The sequence below is a fragment of the Nerophis lumbriciformis genome, linkage group LG06 (assembly GCF_033978685.3).
Source record: "Nerophis lumbriciformis linkage group LG06, RoL_Nlum_v2.1, whole genome shotgun sequence".
NCBI classification, from domain to species: domain Eukaryota; kingdom Metazoa; phylum Chordata; class Actinopteri; order Syngnathiformes; family Syngnathidae; genus Nerophis; species Nerophis lumbriciformis.
This window is the reverse complement of record NC_084553.2, coordinates 24,598,462-24,612,215: the sequence shown is the minus strand read 5'-3', so window position 1 is coordinate 24,612,215 and position 13,754 is coordinate 24,598,462. Positions and strand designations below refer to the sequence as shown.

General features: G+C 42.2%; 1 protein-coding gene across 2 annotated transcripts in view; it reads right to left on the bottom strand.

Annotated features, from left to right (window-relative positions):
* The window catches only part of tub (TUB bipartite transcription factor), a 209,302-nt gene that overhangs the window by 65,345 nt on the left and 130,203 nt on the right, over positions 1-13,754 (bottom strand). For both annotated transcript variants that reach the window (XM_061963948.1, XM_061963949.1), the window contains exon 2: positions 1,797-1,848. In XM_061963948.1, the coding sequence (XP_061819932.1) occupies positions 1,797-1,848 (52 nt within the window). The remainder of the gene's footprint in view (positions 1-1,796; positions 1,849-13,754) is intronic.

Here is a 13,754-nt window from a genome sequence, read left to right as displayed (position 1 = left end):
AACAAAATACCACTCGGGTTCAGATCCGGGCGGCCATTCTTCCCAATCACGCCTCTCCAGGTTTCACTGTCGCTGCCAACATGAGCATTGAAGTCCCCCAGTAGAACGAGGGAATCACCCGGGGGAGCACTCTCAAGTACTCCCTCGAGCGAATCCAAAAAGGGTGGGTACTCTGAGCTGCGGTTTGGCGCGTAAGCGCAAACCATAGTCAGGACCCGTCCCCCCACCCGAAGGCGGAGGGAAGCTACCCTCTCGTCCACCGGGTTGAACTCCAACGTGCAGGCTCTGAGCCGGGGGGCAACAAGAATTGCCACCCCAGCCCGTCGCCTCTCATTGCCGGCAACGCCAGAGTGGAAGAGAGTCCAGCCCCTCTCGAGAGAACTGGTTCCAGAGCCCTTGCTGTGCGTCGAAGTGAGTCCGACTATATCTAGCCGGAACTTCTCAACCTCGCGCACTAGCTCAGGCTCCTTCCCCCCCAGCGAGGTGACGTTCCACGTCCCAAGAGCTAGCTTCTGTAGCCGAGGATCGGACCGCCAAGTGCCCTGCCGTCGGCTGCCGCCCAGCTCACACTGCACCCGACCTCTATGGCCCCTGCTATGGGTGTTGAGCCCATTGGAGGGGGGACCCACGTTGCCTCTTCGGGCTGTGCCCGGCCGGGCCCCATGGGGACAGGCCCGGCCACCAGGCGCTCGCCATCGTGCCCCACCTCCGCGCCTGGCTCCAGAGGGGGGCCCCGGTGACCCGCGTCCGGGCGAGGGAAATCTGGGTCCTTTATTTGTATTCGTCATGGAGGTCTTCGAGCTGCTCTTTGTCTGATCCCTCACCTAGGACCAGTTTGTCTTGGGAGACCCTACCAGGGGGCATAAAGCCCCCGGACAACATAGCTCCTAGGATCATTAGGACACGCAAACTCCTCTACCACGGTAAGGTGGCAGCTCAGAGAGAGGAGTACCAGAATCCTTTCGAACATATTTATCTTACTACAATTACTTACAGTTTTAGTGTTGACTGAAAAGCCACTGAAATTATGAAAACACCGATATACTGGATGATGGGTAGACTTGATGCAATAGCATAAAGTGCCGTAGGTAACCCGGGCAAAGTAAAACGTGAACTGACGTTTGACGTTGACGGTGCATCAGTATTATTTTTCAGTCATAACTAAAGTGTTTTGAAAGACAAGATAAAGTCAGGAAGCCATGAAGCTTCATTTGCATTTGACCAAGTGTCTCCAAACGAACGCCTCTGGAACGCTTGATACTAAATTGAAAAAAACCTGTGTAAAATACTCAATTTTGTAGTATCATTGTCAAATTTTGAATGGGATTCCTAAGGACTGTTGTTTTCCGATGCATAACCACACACTGGTTATTTTGAAGGCACTTTTATTGAAAAAAAACTTGTGAACCCCAAAAAGTAGTTTCTTTTCAGTGTATTAAAACTCCTGTTTTTTTTAATGTTAGTAGAACTTAAACATTGTCGGTTATTAATTTCAGTTTTTTAACTGTAAAAAGAGCCACAAAATGCATGACTTAATTCGGCGTTTTAGCCAAAAGATCCTGGAATGCTGAAGTATCACTCAAACACTGGGATCATACAGTTTGACTAAGAGGCTTGTTGAGAATATGATACTAATCCACACACAAAAAGGCATTTCATCTGTCAGTGGAACACCACAGAGACCAGCTGACCTTTTGTAGTGCCCCAGGCCATCACTACAGGATGTGGTGTCAGGATAAAAGAGCCATGTTCTAACTGATGGTGTCAGTGTGTTCCTTTGTCCTCTTAAGATTTACCTGTCGATCAAGTTTCTGCTGTCGGAGGTTGGTGCCCTCGTCATCTAAAGTGCTGCAAAAAAAAGGAATATTAGAACACTCGTGGGCAAAAGTATAGTTGAAAAGAGCATATTGATATGTTCTATGTGCTTATTGAAGATTTTTTTCCTGGGTGCCGATATTACAATTTAAACTTGTATTTTTTAGTGTATATATATATATATATATATATATATATATATATATATATATATATATATATATATATATATATATACACATGTATAATTATTTTTTTTTGATCCGCAATTTTTGCACAAACTTAATTAAATGTCTTTAAATACAGATAAACATTGATCCAAAACATTGTAGTGCAATTTGCAAAATGGCAGTGACATAACCCCATGCACTTACTGTACTTAGCAGGATTAAAATAAATTCTAGATAGCCATGTAGTAGCGCTCTAGTTGCCAGGTAGTGACTAGCGCATTAGTTTCCAGCTAAAAATTAGCGCACCAGTTGCCAGCTAGTGATTAGCATGCTAGTTGCTACTTAGCTTTTAGCGGCGCTGCACTTTATAGGAGGGTTGCATATGACGTCACGTCCGTTTTACTTCTTCGCCGCTTCATTCACACGATGGTCAAGTAGCTTGAGTGTAGCATTAAAACAAGTGAGAGTGAGAGTAGAGTTCGAGCAGAAGATGCCGTATTGCTGTTCTGTTCTTCGGTGTTCTAATCGTTCAAACAGAGAGATATAAAAGAGCTTTCATTAAGTCCAGAAAGAAGGGGTTCATAAAGGTAATAAAGTCAGGGAAAAAAACAAAAGTGGATCAAACGAAATGGCTCCTAAAAATATTGAAGTGTATTAATTAACTCATATTATGTCCGCGACCCGAAGGGAATAAGCGGTAGAAAATGGATAGATGGATGGATGTTCTACATATGGTGAATGTTCATACAGTATTCATCTTGGAGAAAGCAAACCTTCAAGTCTGTGTACTCAGTGGTATTTCAGTTTGAGCACATGATAAGATAAGGCCCCTTAGTTTGATATTCGCAGGGTGAATTGGATCACTTCTCGTAGGAAGGTGGCCCTAATTGGGACTTCGGAATGCAAAATTGATAGCCATACCCTTGAGAGGAGACTACCTGTCTAGTTCAAACGCCAACCTTTAAGTTATGACTTAAAGGAGTTGTTTTCCAGACACTTACACACAAACATCTCCTTTTATGGTCAGGTGGTGCTGTTTAGACTTAGCGCACACCCAGACAGACAAATAGGGAATATATAAACTGATGGTTTGGCTTCTCCAAGGCAGGAATCCTCAATTTTTTAACTAAGAGTTCTCCGGGTACTGCAGACCTGTTTAAATGACGCTCGCTGGTAATAAAGCCACTTTTGGTTCAGCAAAGCGTCTCCGACGTCTCTTTTGATTCAACTACACACCCTCTGCATGACCTGCTACCTCCAACACGAGGCAGCCGCACTGCCAGGACATTGAGGAACCAACTTAAAAACTCTACCCTGCATACTGCAATTAAACTGTATAATGACACTATCTAATTAAATAAGTAATACAGTCATATACCAGAATGCTAATAGTTTCCATGCTGCTGTTGCCCTGAAAATGTGTTTTTTATATAAAATACTGTCTGTTCTTTTAATTTTTGTTTGTTTGATATTCATTGTAAAGTTCAGCTGTTTTTTCAGTGGGGCCCTGGCTCCACTGCAAGCATGAATTAATAAAGTCAAGTCAAGTCATGTCATCCCTCGGCCCGGGAGGGGATGGCAAGACCAGAAATACACTTCGATATCACTATCATCATATGTGGAATACAATCGAACTGTTTTTGTCTGAAACAATTAGTTTGTAAAATGTTTGTTTGATCATTTGATTTGTTTGAGAAACTTTGTGATGTGATCAAGTTTATTCTCTCCTATATTAGTTGTGTTTGATAGCAGAACTAAATGTAAAGAAAAAACAAGAGGTCACATTAGTTTGTTATTTTGTGGTTGCTATGTCTAAATATAAATCTGCTTGTGCAAATAAACTAACGTCATGTTAAGTCCTAGTAATAAATAATGTGATTGTTGGTCCAATCCACCGTAGTTTCATTGTACATTTTCACAACAGAATCTAAAAGCTTAATTGTTGTGCATGATATCCAAGTGCCTTATTCGACACGGATGACCACATTATAGCGCATTTGGCGATGTTTGTTAGCATCAAGAAAATATCCTTAATAGTATTAATAAACCAGATCAGGGGTCGGCAACCCAAAATGTTGAAAGAGCCATATTGGACCAAAAATACAAAAACAAATCTGTCTGGAGCCGCAAAAAAAATTAAAAGCCATATTACATACAGATAGTGTGTCATGAGATATAAATTGAATTAAGAGGACTTAAAGGAAACTAAATGACCTCAAATATACCTACAAATGAGGCATAAAGATGCAATATGTACATATAGCTAGCCTAAATAGCATGTTAGCATCGATTAGCTTGCAGTCATGCAGTGACCAAATATGCCCGATTAGCACTCCACACAAGTCAATAACATCAACAAAACTCACCTTTGTGCATGAATGCACAACGTTAAAAGTTTGGTGGACAAAATGAGACAGAAAAAGAAGTGGCATAAAACACGTCCTAGAAAGTTATACATGTAAACAAACTAGGTGAGTTCAAGGACCGCCAAAATTAGTTGGACAAAACGGCGCTCGCCAAATACTCTAATCAGTGAAGCATGTTTAATACAAACAGTGTGCTTTATAACAATTGGGGAGGTTTGTGTCATGTTTGTCCTCCTACAGAAGCCAAATTAACACAAAAAATATATTATTTTCCCCTCATCTTTTTTCATACATTTTCGAAAAAGCTCCAGAGAGCCACTAGGGCGGCGCTAAAGAGCCGCATGTGGCTCTAGAGCCGCGGGTTGCCGACCCCCGAACTAAATGAATACATATTTTGCAGACTCAACAACATATACTCAAACAATGCTGAACAACAGGGACATCTACAGCTAAATAATGAGAAAAAAGATGAACTTTACACCATAAAACAACTGCAGACATGAATTGTAGATGAGAAGGAAATCAACTTCAAATAAACGTATCCCTTTTCTCATTAGCGTCATGATCAGAGCAGCGCAGCACTGATGTCAATCAAATACGTTACTTACCGATGCATGAATAAATCCAACTTTGTCTTTCACAGATTGTTTAATTTGTGGACCCCTCAGATGCAAAGGCGTGATGTGCCTTAATCTTTTCTTCTGTAAATACCGTGAGTGTCAAGTGAAGTGAGGTAACAGTAACCTCTTGGTCATAATAAATGGTTTAAATTAGGGCTGGGCGATATTGCCTTTTATTAATATCTCGATATTTTTAGGCCATGTCACGATACACGATATATATCTCAATATTTTGCCTTAGCCTTGAATGAACACTTGATGCATATAATCACAGCAGTATGATGATTCTATGTGTCTACATTAAAACATTCTTGTTCATACTGCATTAATATATGCTCATTTTACACTTTCATGCAGAGAGGGAAACCACAACTAAGTATCCATCCATCCATCCATCTTCTTCCGCTTATCCGAGGTCGGGTGGCGGGGGCAGCAGCCTAAGCAGGGAAGCCCAGACTTCTCTCTCCCCAGCCACTTCGTCCAGCTCCACAACTACCTCCAAACCACAATTAAGTAAATTTACCAAAACTGTATTTATTAAACAGTTATTAAGCAGTGGCACAAACATTCATGTCATTTCCAAAACAGAAAGTGCAAGATTGTCAGAGACATTTTAAAACAAGCTATGAGTGCACTTTTGTGCATAATGTCACTAAGATGACATATCAAAACAACACTAAATTAAAGTGCACTTTTAGTACAGAACGCCACTACAATAGTTTAAAACAAATAAAGTGCACTTTTGTGCATGATGTCACACAAGATATTTCAATAACTGTCAAATAAAAATGAGCTGCATAATAGGAAATCAAATAGTGTATGTCCTTCGCTATGTGGTAGGTTACTGCGGACGTTATCTCTTTGTGTTGTTGACAATTTTTTTCATACGGTGTTGATGTGGAAATGGTTGCTTCGGCATTTTGTGGGTGAGGCACCGGTCGGAGATGTTGACATGCGGAGTTTCAAGCACTCCTCATTCTCTAGTGGTTGACTATTCAAATGATGCCACAAATTAGCAGTGCTGCTACTTTTTGTAGCAACGCTTTTGCCGCATACTTGACATATTACGGTTGTCTGTTCAACATCTTTCCGCTTGAAGCCATACCACCGCCAGACAATGGACCCTGTGCTGTTTTTCTTGGGAATTATTCATTCTTCCTCCATTTGTTTCCAGATTCGCATCTTCTCTCTCTCTCTCGTATTACCACTCGCACTGCACCGCTAGCACCACGTTACCCATGTCGCTACCTCTGTTTATATTTTTAGTTCATCATTGGTATTTATTGTTTATATCGAACAGAGAGAGCACAGTCTACCAAGTCAAATTCCTTGTGTGTGAAACATACTTGGCCAATAAAGCTGACTCTGATTGAGAGGTATAATTAATCAGTATTTTCAATGCATTTACTTATTTTGCATAAGCAACCAACACACTACAAAACAATAGATTGACCTTAGATGTTAGATTTTTAGTGACTCAAGTACCTATCAGTCACTCACCAAAGTGGATTGATTCACTCATCACAAAGTACTGTATGTGCGCTACACCTCGCACATGGCTACTGCATTCTAAGTCTCGCTCCCAGTTACACAATTCATTTGATTCACTCATCACAAAGCGCACATGCAGAACCTCGCACATGATTGGTGACTGCACAAGTCTCGGCATCATCGTTCAACCATAACAAGGCGCATGCGTAGACACTGGCACGTATTACAGTAACAAGTAATCCTATTTTAATAACACCCACAAAAGTTTAGCTGTTGATTCTACAATTGTGAAAACAATTAAAGATAAATTCACTTCCACTTAATGAACTCCAGCCTTTTTTCACAGTTAATCTGCTGTTTACGTGTATTTTATCTAATTTCCACACTTGCTTCCTGTCGATTCTGGTGATGTGATTACATTCCGTCAAAAACTGTACATATTCAGTCAGCCGAAATAGTTAACAGCGTTTTCGCCAACCAATCCTCATGTCTCTGCATGTGGGCTCCTCATGCAAGTAATCATAATACTTATGCAATTTGAATAAGATTGCTATGTACATACAACATATTTAGAAAAGCGATCTCCTCTGGACAAAATAAAACCTAATTGCATGAATCAACCCGAACAATAGTGCATCATTACAATAGGATTTAACAGTGCAGTGTTAAATAAAATAACTAACGATAACATAGATGAAAACAGGATCATACAGATGTGAATTTAATCAGTTTTCAATAATTCCTTCTGGACACGCCGACGTCACTAGTCCTGACCCCAATGACGAGTGAGTGAGTGTCATTAAATCACTGTTCTGTGTCGAACGATGATTCATTTCGTAGTTATTCACTCGGTATTAATTAGTCAGTAAGTTACCGTCAAGCACTCATTGCAGCACAGCGATTGTGACACAGCAAAGGAGAGTTGATTTAAGGCAAAAAACATATTTGTTGCCCTATGGGTCTAATACATTTATTAAGGTTAGACTAATAATTAATTGCATATCATATGGTTTGTTCTCTTAATTTAGCTACTAGCATCACAGCGGTGAGTACCGATTCAGTAAAAAACTTGTGGCTTTAAAAAGATTGGTTCAAGGCCCATCACTATATCTTATTATCCAGGTCAGGCCCCTCATGTGGGGCGGTATAGCTCGGTTGGTAGAGTGGCCGTGCCAGCAACATGAGGGTTCAAGGTTCGATCAACGCTTCTGCCAACCGAGTCACTGCTGTTGTGTCCTTGGGCAAGACACTTTATCCACCTGCTCCCAGTGCCACCCACACTGGTTTAAAAATGTAACTTAGATATTGTGTTTCACAATGTAAAGTGCTTTGAGTCACTAGAGAAAAGCGCTATATAAATATATATAATTCACTTCACTCATGTAACAGGATTGCGTATGCACAAAAACCTGTCGTAAACCCCTTTTCACAGTAAATTTGACGTGGAAATGTGCGCTGCCTCACGCCAACATGCATTTCTACAAGCTGTGGATACTTTGACGACACACAGAAGTCGTCGTTTAGGCTCTGTAAACATTTATTGGCTATGGTTATGGTCAGGTGTGCACATAAGTGGTACGCGGGTATGAATGCGTGGCAGAAATTTGGAATGTGTAATTTAATTTGAATTACCTCGCGCATGCGTATGGTACTTGACTGTCACGGTATCAACAGGACTACCTCATTTCACCTACACTTGTTGCTTGTCATCAACTAAATGCCCAAAAAACAACAGACACTAAGCCGCTTCTTTAGCGTTGCACCGCCGGCAAAGGAGCCAAAACAGCAGAAGAAGATACTTTTTTCAGAAAAGCTGCTCCAAGATGTGTCGTAGGTTTTCCGTTCGCATTCTCTTCTAGCAGAAAAACAGGTGTGTTTCATAAAGGCTCAAATAATTTTAACCATCCTTTATTTAACAAACATGATAAGAGCAAGAACCACACAAATGTGGCACATACCATTGCTAATTAACAAGGTAGCAGTGAGAGACAAGCTACAGCAACAAACTGTATAATATTTTTCTCATCGTCTTTCATAAAGCTAAAGCAAGCCCTATTTTTTCCTATTCTGAGGATATTCCTTTGCTGAAGCGGCTAGGAGTAAATGTCAGCACTGTATATTATTCACGTGAAGGGAGCACATGAATCGTGCAAAGCATCGCTCGCACCGTCAGTGGTGAGTTGAAGCACAGGACTGGGGGTGACAATGAAGCGGACAGCAAGGAAGATGGCAGTTATCAAGACCACACTACATAAAGGGTGAGTACCAAGGGATGGTATTTGGTACTCACCTGAGTGGCTCACCAAAAAAGTTGTGTGCACCCTTGGTTGTGGTTATGATTTTTTTGTTTCAGACGTATGCGATTTCAACATTGTAAAAAAGATTGAGGCAAGTACACAAAATTATCTTTTTTGCCAATGCATAATGCTTCTTATTCATATTGATATTTGTAAGGGCGTCTATTAATTCATCGAGGCGGTGGTTTTGCCACCTATAGAGGGCTTCAGGTTGTTTGCTATAGTATCAAACAATGCAGTCGGTTTTGTTTACCGAGAGCAATAGCGCTATTCAATGCACACGTGATAATTATGTAGTATTCAGTGGAGAATATCATTGCACCAGGTTTGGTACGATGGAGAAATACTGAGTGACTGGATAAGAAGTCCCTTACTCGGTACAAGGAGAAAACAGACGTCATTGGATGTGGAGATCCTTACCAGATCAACAAATCTTAGAAGAGTAGAGGTCACAACATCTTCCCTAATGTTTCATACCAGGGCTGACCTCTCTGGTCAACAAAAGCACCATGAAGATTCTAGCGGGAACTCTCGTTCAACCCTTTTTCGGTTACGCATGCACCTCCTGGTACCCTAGCACATCCAAAACCCTAAAATCTAGACTCCAAACATCCCAGAACAAGCTAGTCAGATTACTTCTAGACCTCCACCCCAGATCCCACCTCACTCCTACCCACTTCTCCAAAGTGGGCTGGCTCAGGGTGGAGGACAGAGTAAAACAACTTGCACTGAGCCTAGTCTATAAAATCCGCTACACCTCCCTGATACCGAGGTACATGTCAAACTACTTCCTTAACGTAAATGACCGCCATAACAACAACACCAGGGAGAGCTCCACTAACTACGTTAAACCCAGATTCCGATCTAACAAAGGTCTTAACTCATTCTCCTTCTATGCCACATCAATGTGGAATGCACTCCCAACAGGTATAAAAGAAAGGCCATCTCTATCCTCCTTCAAAACCACAATAAAAGTACACCTCCAGGCAACTTCAACCCTAAACTAACACCCTCCCCAGATTGCTAATAATCAAATGTAAACAATCAAATGCAGATATTTTTCTTATGCCTTCTGATCTCTCTCTCTCTCTCTCTCTCTCTCTCTCTCTCTCTCTCTCTGTTCTCAATTGTTGATGACTGATCATAACAACCAAACCCCTAACCCCCCCCCCCCCCCCCCTCCACACCCCGCATTGTAAATAATGTAAATAATTCAATGTATACACCCTGATGATTATCTTGTGTGATGACTGTATTATGATGATAGCATATATGATAGTATATATCTGTATCATGAATCAATTTAAGTGGACCCCGACTTAAACAAGTTGGAAAAACTTATTCGGGTGTCACCATTTAGTGGTCAATTGTACGGAATATGTACTTCACTGTGCAATCTACTAATAAAAGTCTCAATCAATCAATCAATGGTGAACTACTTAATTTTTTAACCCGGCCCATTTTACACTTTGAAGGAATTTCAAAATTATAAGTCCAGAAAGCTATAACTGGTTAATTTGTGGATGGCTTTGTGACATTTGTGTTTATCTGTTCAAACCCAGTGGACATTGTGTTGTATAGGCTGAAGTCATGCATTTCAAAAATGATCCGACCCAAGTTTGACTCCCTGGATGATGACAGATAAGCAATCTAAGGTCATCTCAGCACACTGTGACTTTAAGGCAGAATTGAGAGAATGCTGTTCTCATATTCACTCGTATTTGTAGGCCAGTCTGGATGAAAGAAATGAGTGCTATTTTTTTCATCAATACAACTACCGTATTTTTCGGACTATAGGTCGCAGTTTTTTTCATAGTTTGGCCAGGAGTGCGACTTATACTCAGGAGCGGCTTATGTGTGAAATTATTAACACATTACCGTAAAATATCAAATAATATTATTTAGCTCATTCACGTAAGAGACTAGACGTATAAGATTTCATGGGATTTAACGATTAGGAGTGACAGATTGTTTAGTAAACGTATAGCATGTTCTTTATGTTATAGTTATTTGAATGACTCTTACCATAATATGTTACGTTAACATACCAGGCACGTTCTCAGTTGGTTATTTATGCCTCATATAACATACACTTATTCAGCCTGTTGTTCACTATTCTTTATTTATTTTAAATTGCCTTTCAAATGTCTATTCTTGGTGTTGGGTTTTATCAAATAGATTTCCCCAAAAAATGCGACTTATACTCCAGTGCGACTTATATATGTTTTTTCCTTCTTTATTATTCATTTTCGGCAGGTGCGACTTATACTCCGAAAAATACGGTACTATCAATTGTTCTTCGACCAACCACATCAATGCAGTGCAAAGCCTATACATATACAAACATAATTTTCACATAAAACTCTAATATGAAATAACTAAAGTCCAAGTTATGTTGTAAATTACACAACTTATATTTATCTTTGTTGTAATCACAGTCAGCCACATCTGCTCATTTTACGTATCATTGCAGCGACTTATCTTTTACAAACGTGTCGCAGCACTTAATTTTTCCGGTCCATTCATCTTTTTGGCCATGCACATTAATCTTCTTCTTAACTTTGTTGACCCGACCATTTCTTTTTTTATTTCCAGTGATGTCCTGCTTGGTGACAATTTTTTGGCGATCGCAATAGGGGTACAACGATTAATTGATTATTTCAATTAGAAAAAAACTTTGATTTATATTCTGCTCAATCAATCGTTTGCTGCTGCAATAGAGCGCACAAGAGAGCAGTGGTGTGTGGGAGCTGTGATCTGTGTGGCGGCAAACAGCGAAGAGTTTTTGTTTTAAATTTCTTGTTCATGGCTATAAAAGCACACATTTTAAAGTGCAATCTTAATGTTGATGATGGGCATTTATTGAAAAAAAAAAAAATGCGGTTCTGGCAAGCAGAAAATTTTTTGTTTATTTAAACCATCTTTCCTAAAATGCATATCTGAGTTTGCCTTATTAAATGCATTTTGAGAGTTTGCCTCGCTGTACAGACTGCTCTTCCAAACACAACTGGGTGATATCGCAGTCTGCACAAACATCACTATTGACTTAAATCTTATCTGATTTGGCGCTCTGTACACGGACAAAATGTCATTGGTCCGAGCAAATGTTTAAAGGTCAGTGCAGCACAAGCAAAGAGGATAAAACCAGATACAGAATTATTTCAGCAAGATGGCTACGACAACAATGTTTACATTTGAAAAGCTTTAATTTATAACTGAATAACAATCTTTAAGTGAAATAGTTCCCTTATGCAAATTTAATTAAATAAGTGTAATGAAAAAAAAACATAGAAACGTAAACACTAAAGACTGTTGTCCAGCAACATTACGTACACTTGCTAAAGATCTGTGCTTATGCAAAAATAATTAATAGATTAATAAATATTATTAATCTTGAAACGACGTGGTCGCATAGTGATGCGGGTGTGGTTCTCCCAAGGATGCAGACGGCTTCGGACACAGCTTGCAGGTAGGAAAATGATTTATTTTAAATATAAATCATATGATGGATAAACAAAAAACATGCATGTAGCACAAAAGGCAAAACAAAAGGACTAGCGTGGGAGCTAGCAGGAAAAAATAGCATAGCGTGAAAAGCTAGCAGAATCAAAGTAGTCGTTAACAGTTGTATGGGAACAAACTACGAAGCCAGACAGAGTGAGGCCAGAGCAAAGATTAAATAGCCCTCTGATTAGTGCCCGGGCAACAGGTGCGCGTCCCGAACACTAACCAGAGGCAGGTGAAAGTAATCAGTTGACATGGCAACTGAACACAAACAAAATCAATGTGCTGAAAACATATGTGACGAGAAACATAAACAAACTATGATCCGTGCAGCGGATCGTAACAGTACCCCCCCCTTAAAGAACAGATTCCAGATGTCCCTTGACACTAAATAAAACTAGAACCCAAAAAACAAGAAATAGTTCGAGAGTCAAGGGAGGGTGGAGGGAGGATTTGGTGGTGGGTCGCCAGGCCACGTGTCCCCGAATCCACCGGGGAAGAGTCAGGTGGCGGCGGCGAGTGGAACGCCGCTGCCGCAGGCGAGGCGGGCGACCACAGAAAGGCCACATTCGTGGCTGCCGAGAAGGTGGGCGTGAGTGGCGCCAGAAGTTCAGCAGCCGGAGAGTTCTACGACTACGTCTCGGGTGTCGCTGCTGTTTGCGCCACTGGCGTCCATAAACAAACCTCCGAGAGCGCCGCTTGCGCAGCCAGACCACTCGAGGTCGCTGAGACGAAGACGAGGAGAGAGCCGACGCCGCCGTGGAAGCAGGAGGAGCCGACGTCGCCGTGGAGGCAGGAGGAGCCGACGTCGCCGTGGAGGCAGGAGGAGCCGACGTCGCCGTGGAGGCAGGAGGAGCCGACGTCGCCGTGGAGGCAGGAGGAGCCGACGTCGCCGTGGAGGCAGGAGGAGACGACGTCGCCGTGGAGGCAGGAGGAGACGTCGTCGCCGTGGAAGCAGGTGCAGGTTCTGGTACCAGCCGTGGAGCAGGTGCAGGTTCTGGTACCAGCCGTGGAGCAGGTGCAGGTTCTGGTACCAGCCGTGGAGCCGGCGCTGGTGTGGGTACCAGCCGTGGAGCCGGCGCTGGTGTGGGTACCAGCCGTGGAGCCGGCGCTGGTGTGGGTACCAGCCGTGGAGCCGGCGCTGGTGTGGGAACCAGCCTTGGAGCCGGGACAGGGGTTGGTCTTGGAGTCGGTGCTGGTGTGAGAACCAGCCTTGGAGCCGGCGCTGGTGTGAGAACCAGCCTTGGAGCCGGCGCTGGTGTGAGAACCAGCCTTGGAGCCGGCGCTGGTGTGAGAACCAGCCTTGGAGCCGGCGCTGGTGTGGGAACCAGCCTTGGAGCCGGCGCTGGTGTGAGAACCAGCCTTGGAACTTGGCATGGTGGAGCTTGGCGTGGTGGAGGTACTGGAGACGAAGCTTGGTGTGTCAGCCGAGGTGCAGGAACAGGTGCTAGCCGAGGTGCAGCTGGAGGTGGCCTAGCTGGCGGTTGTGGC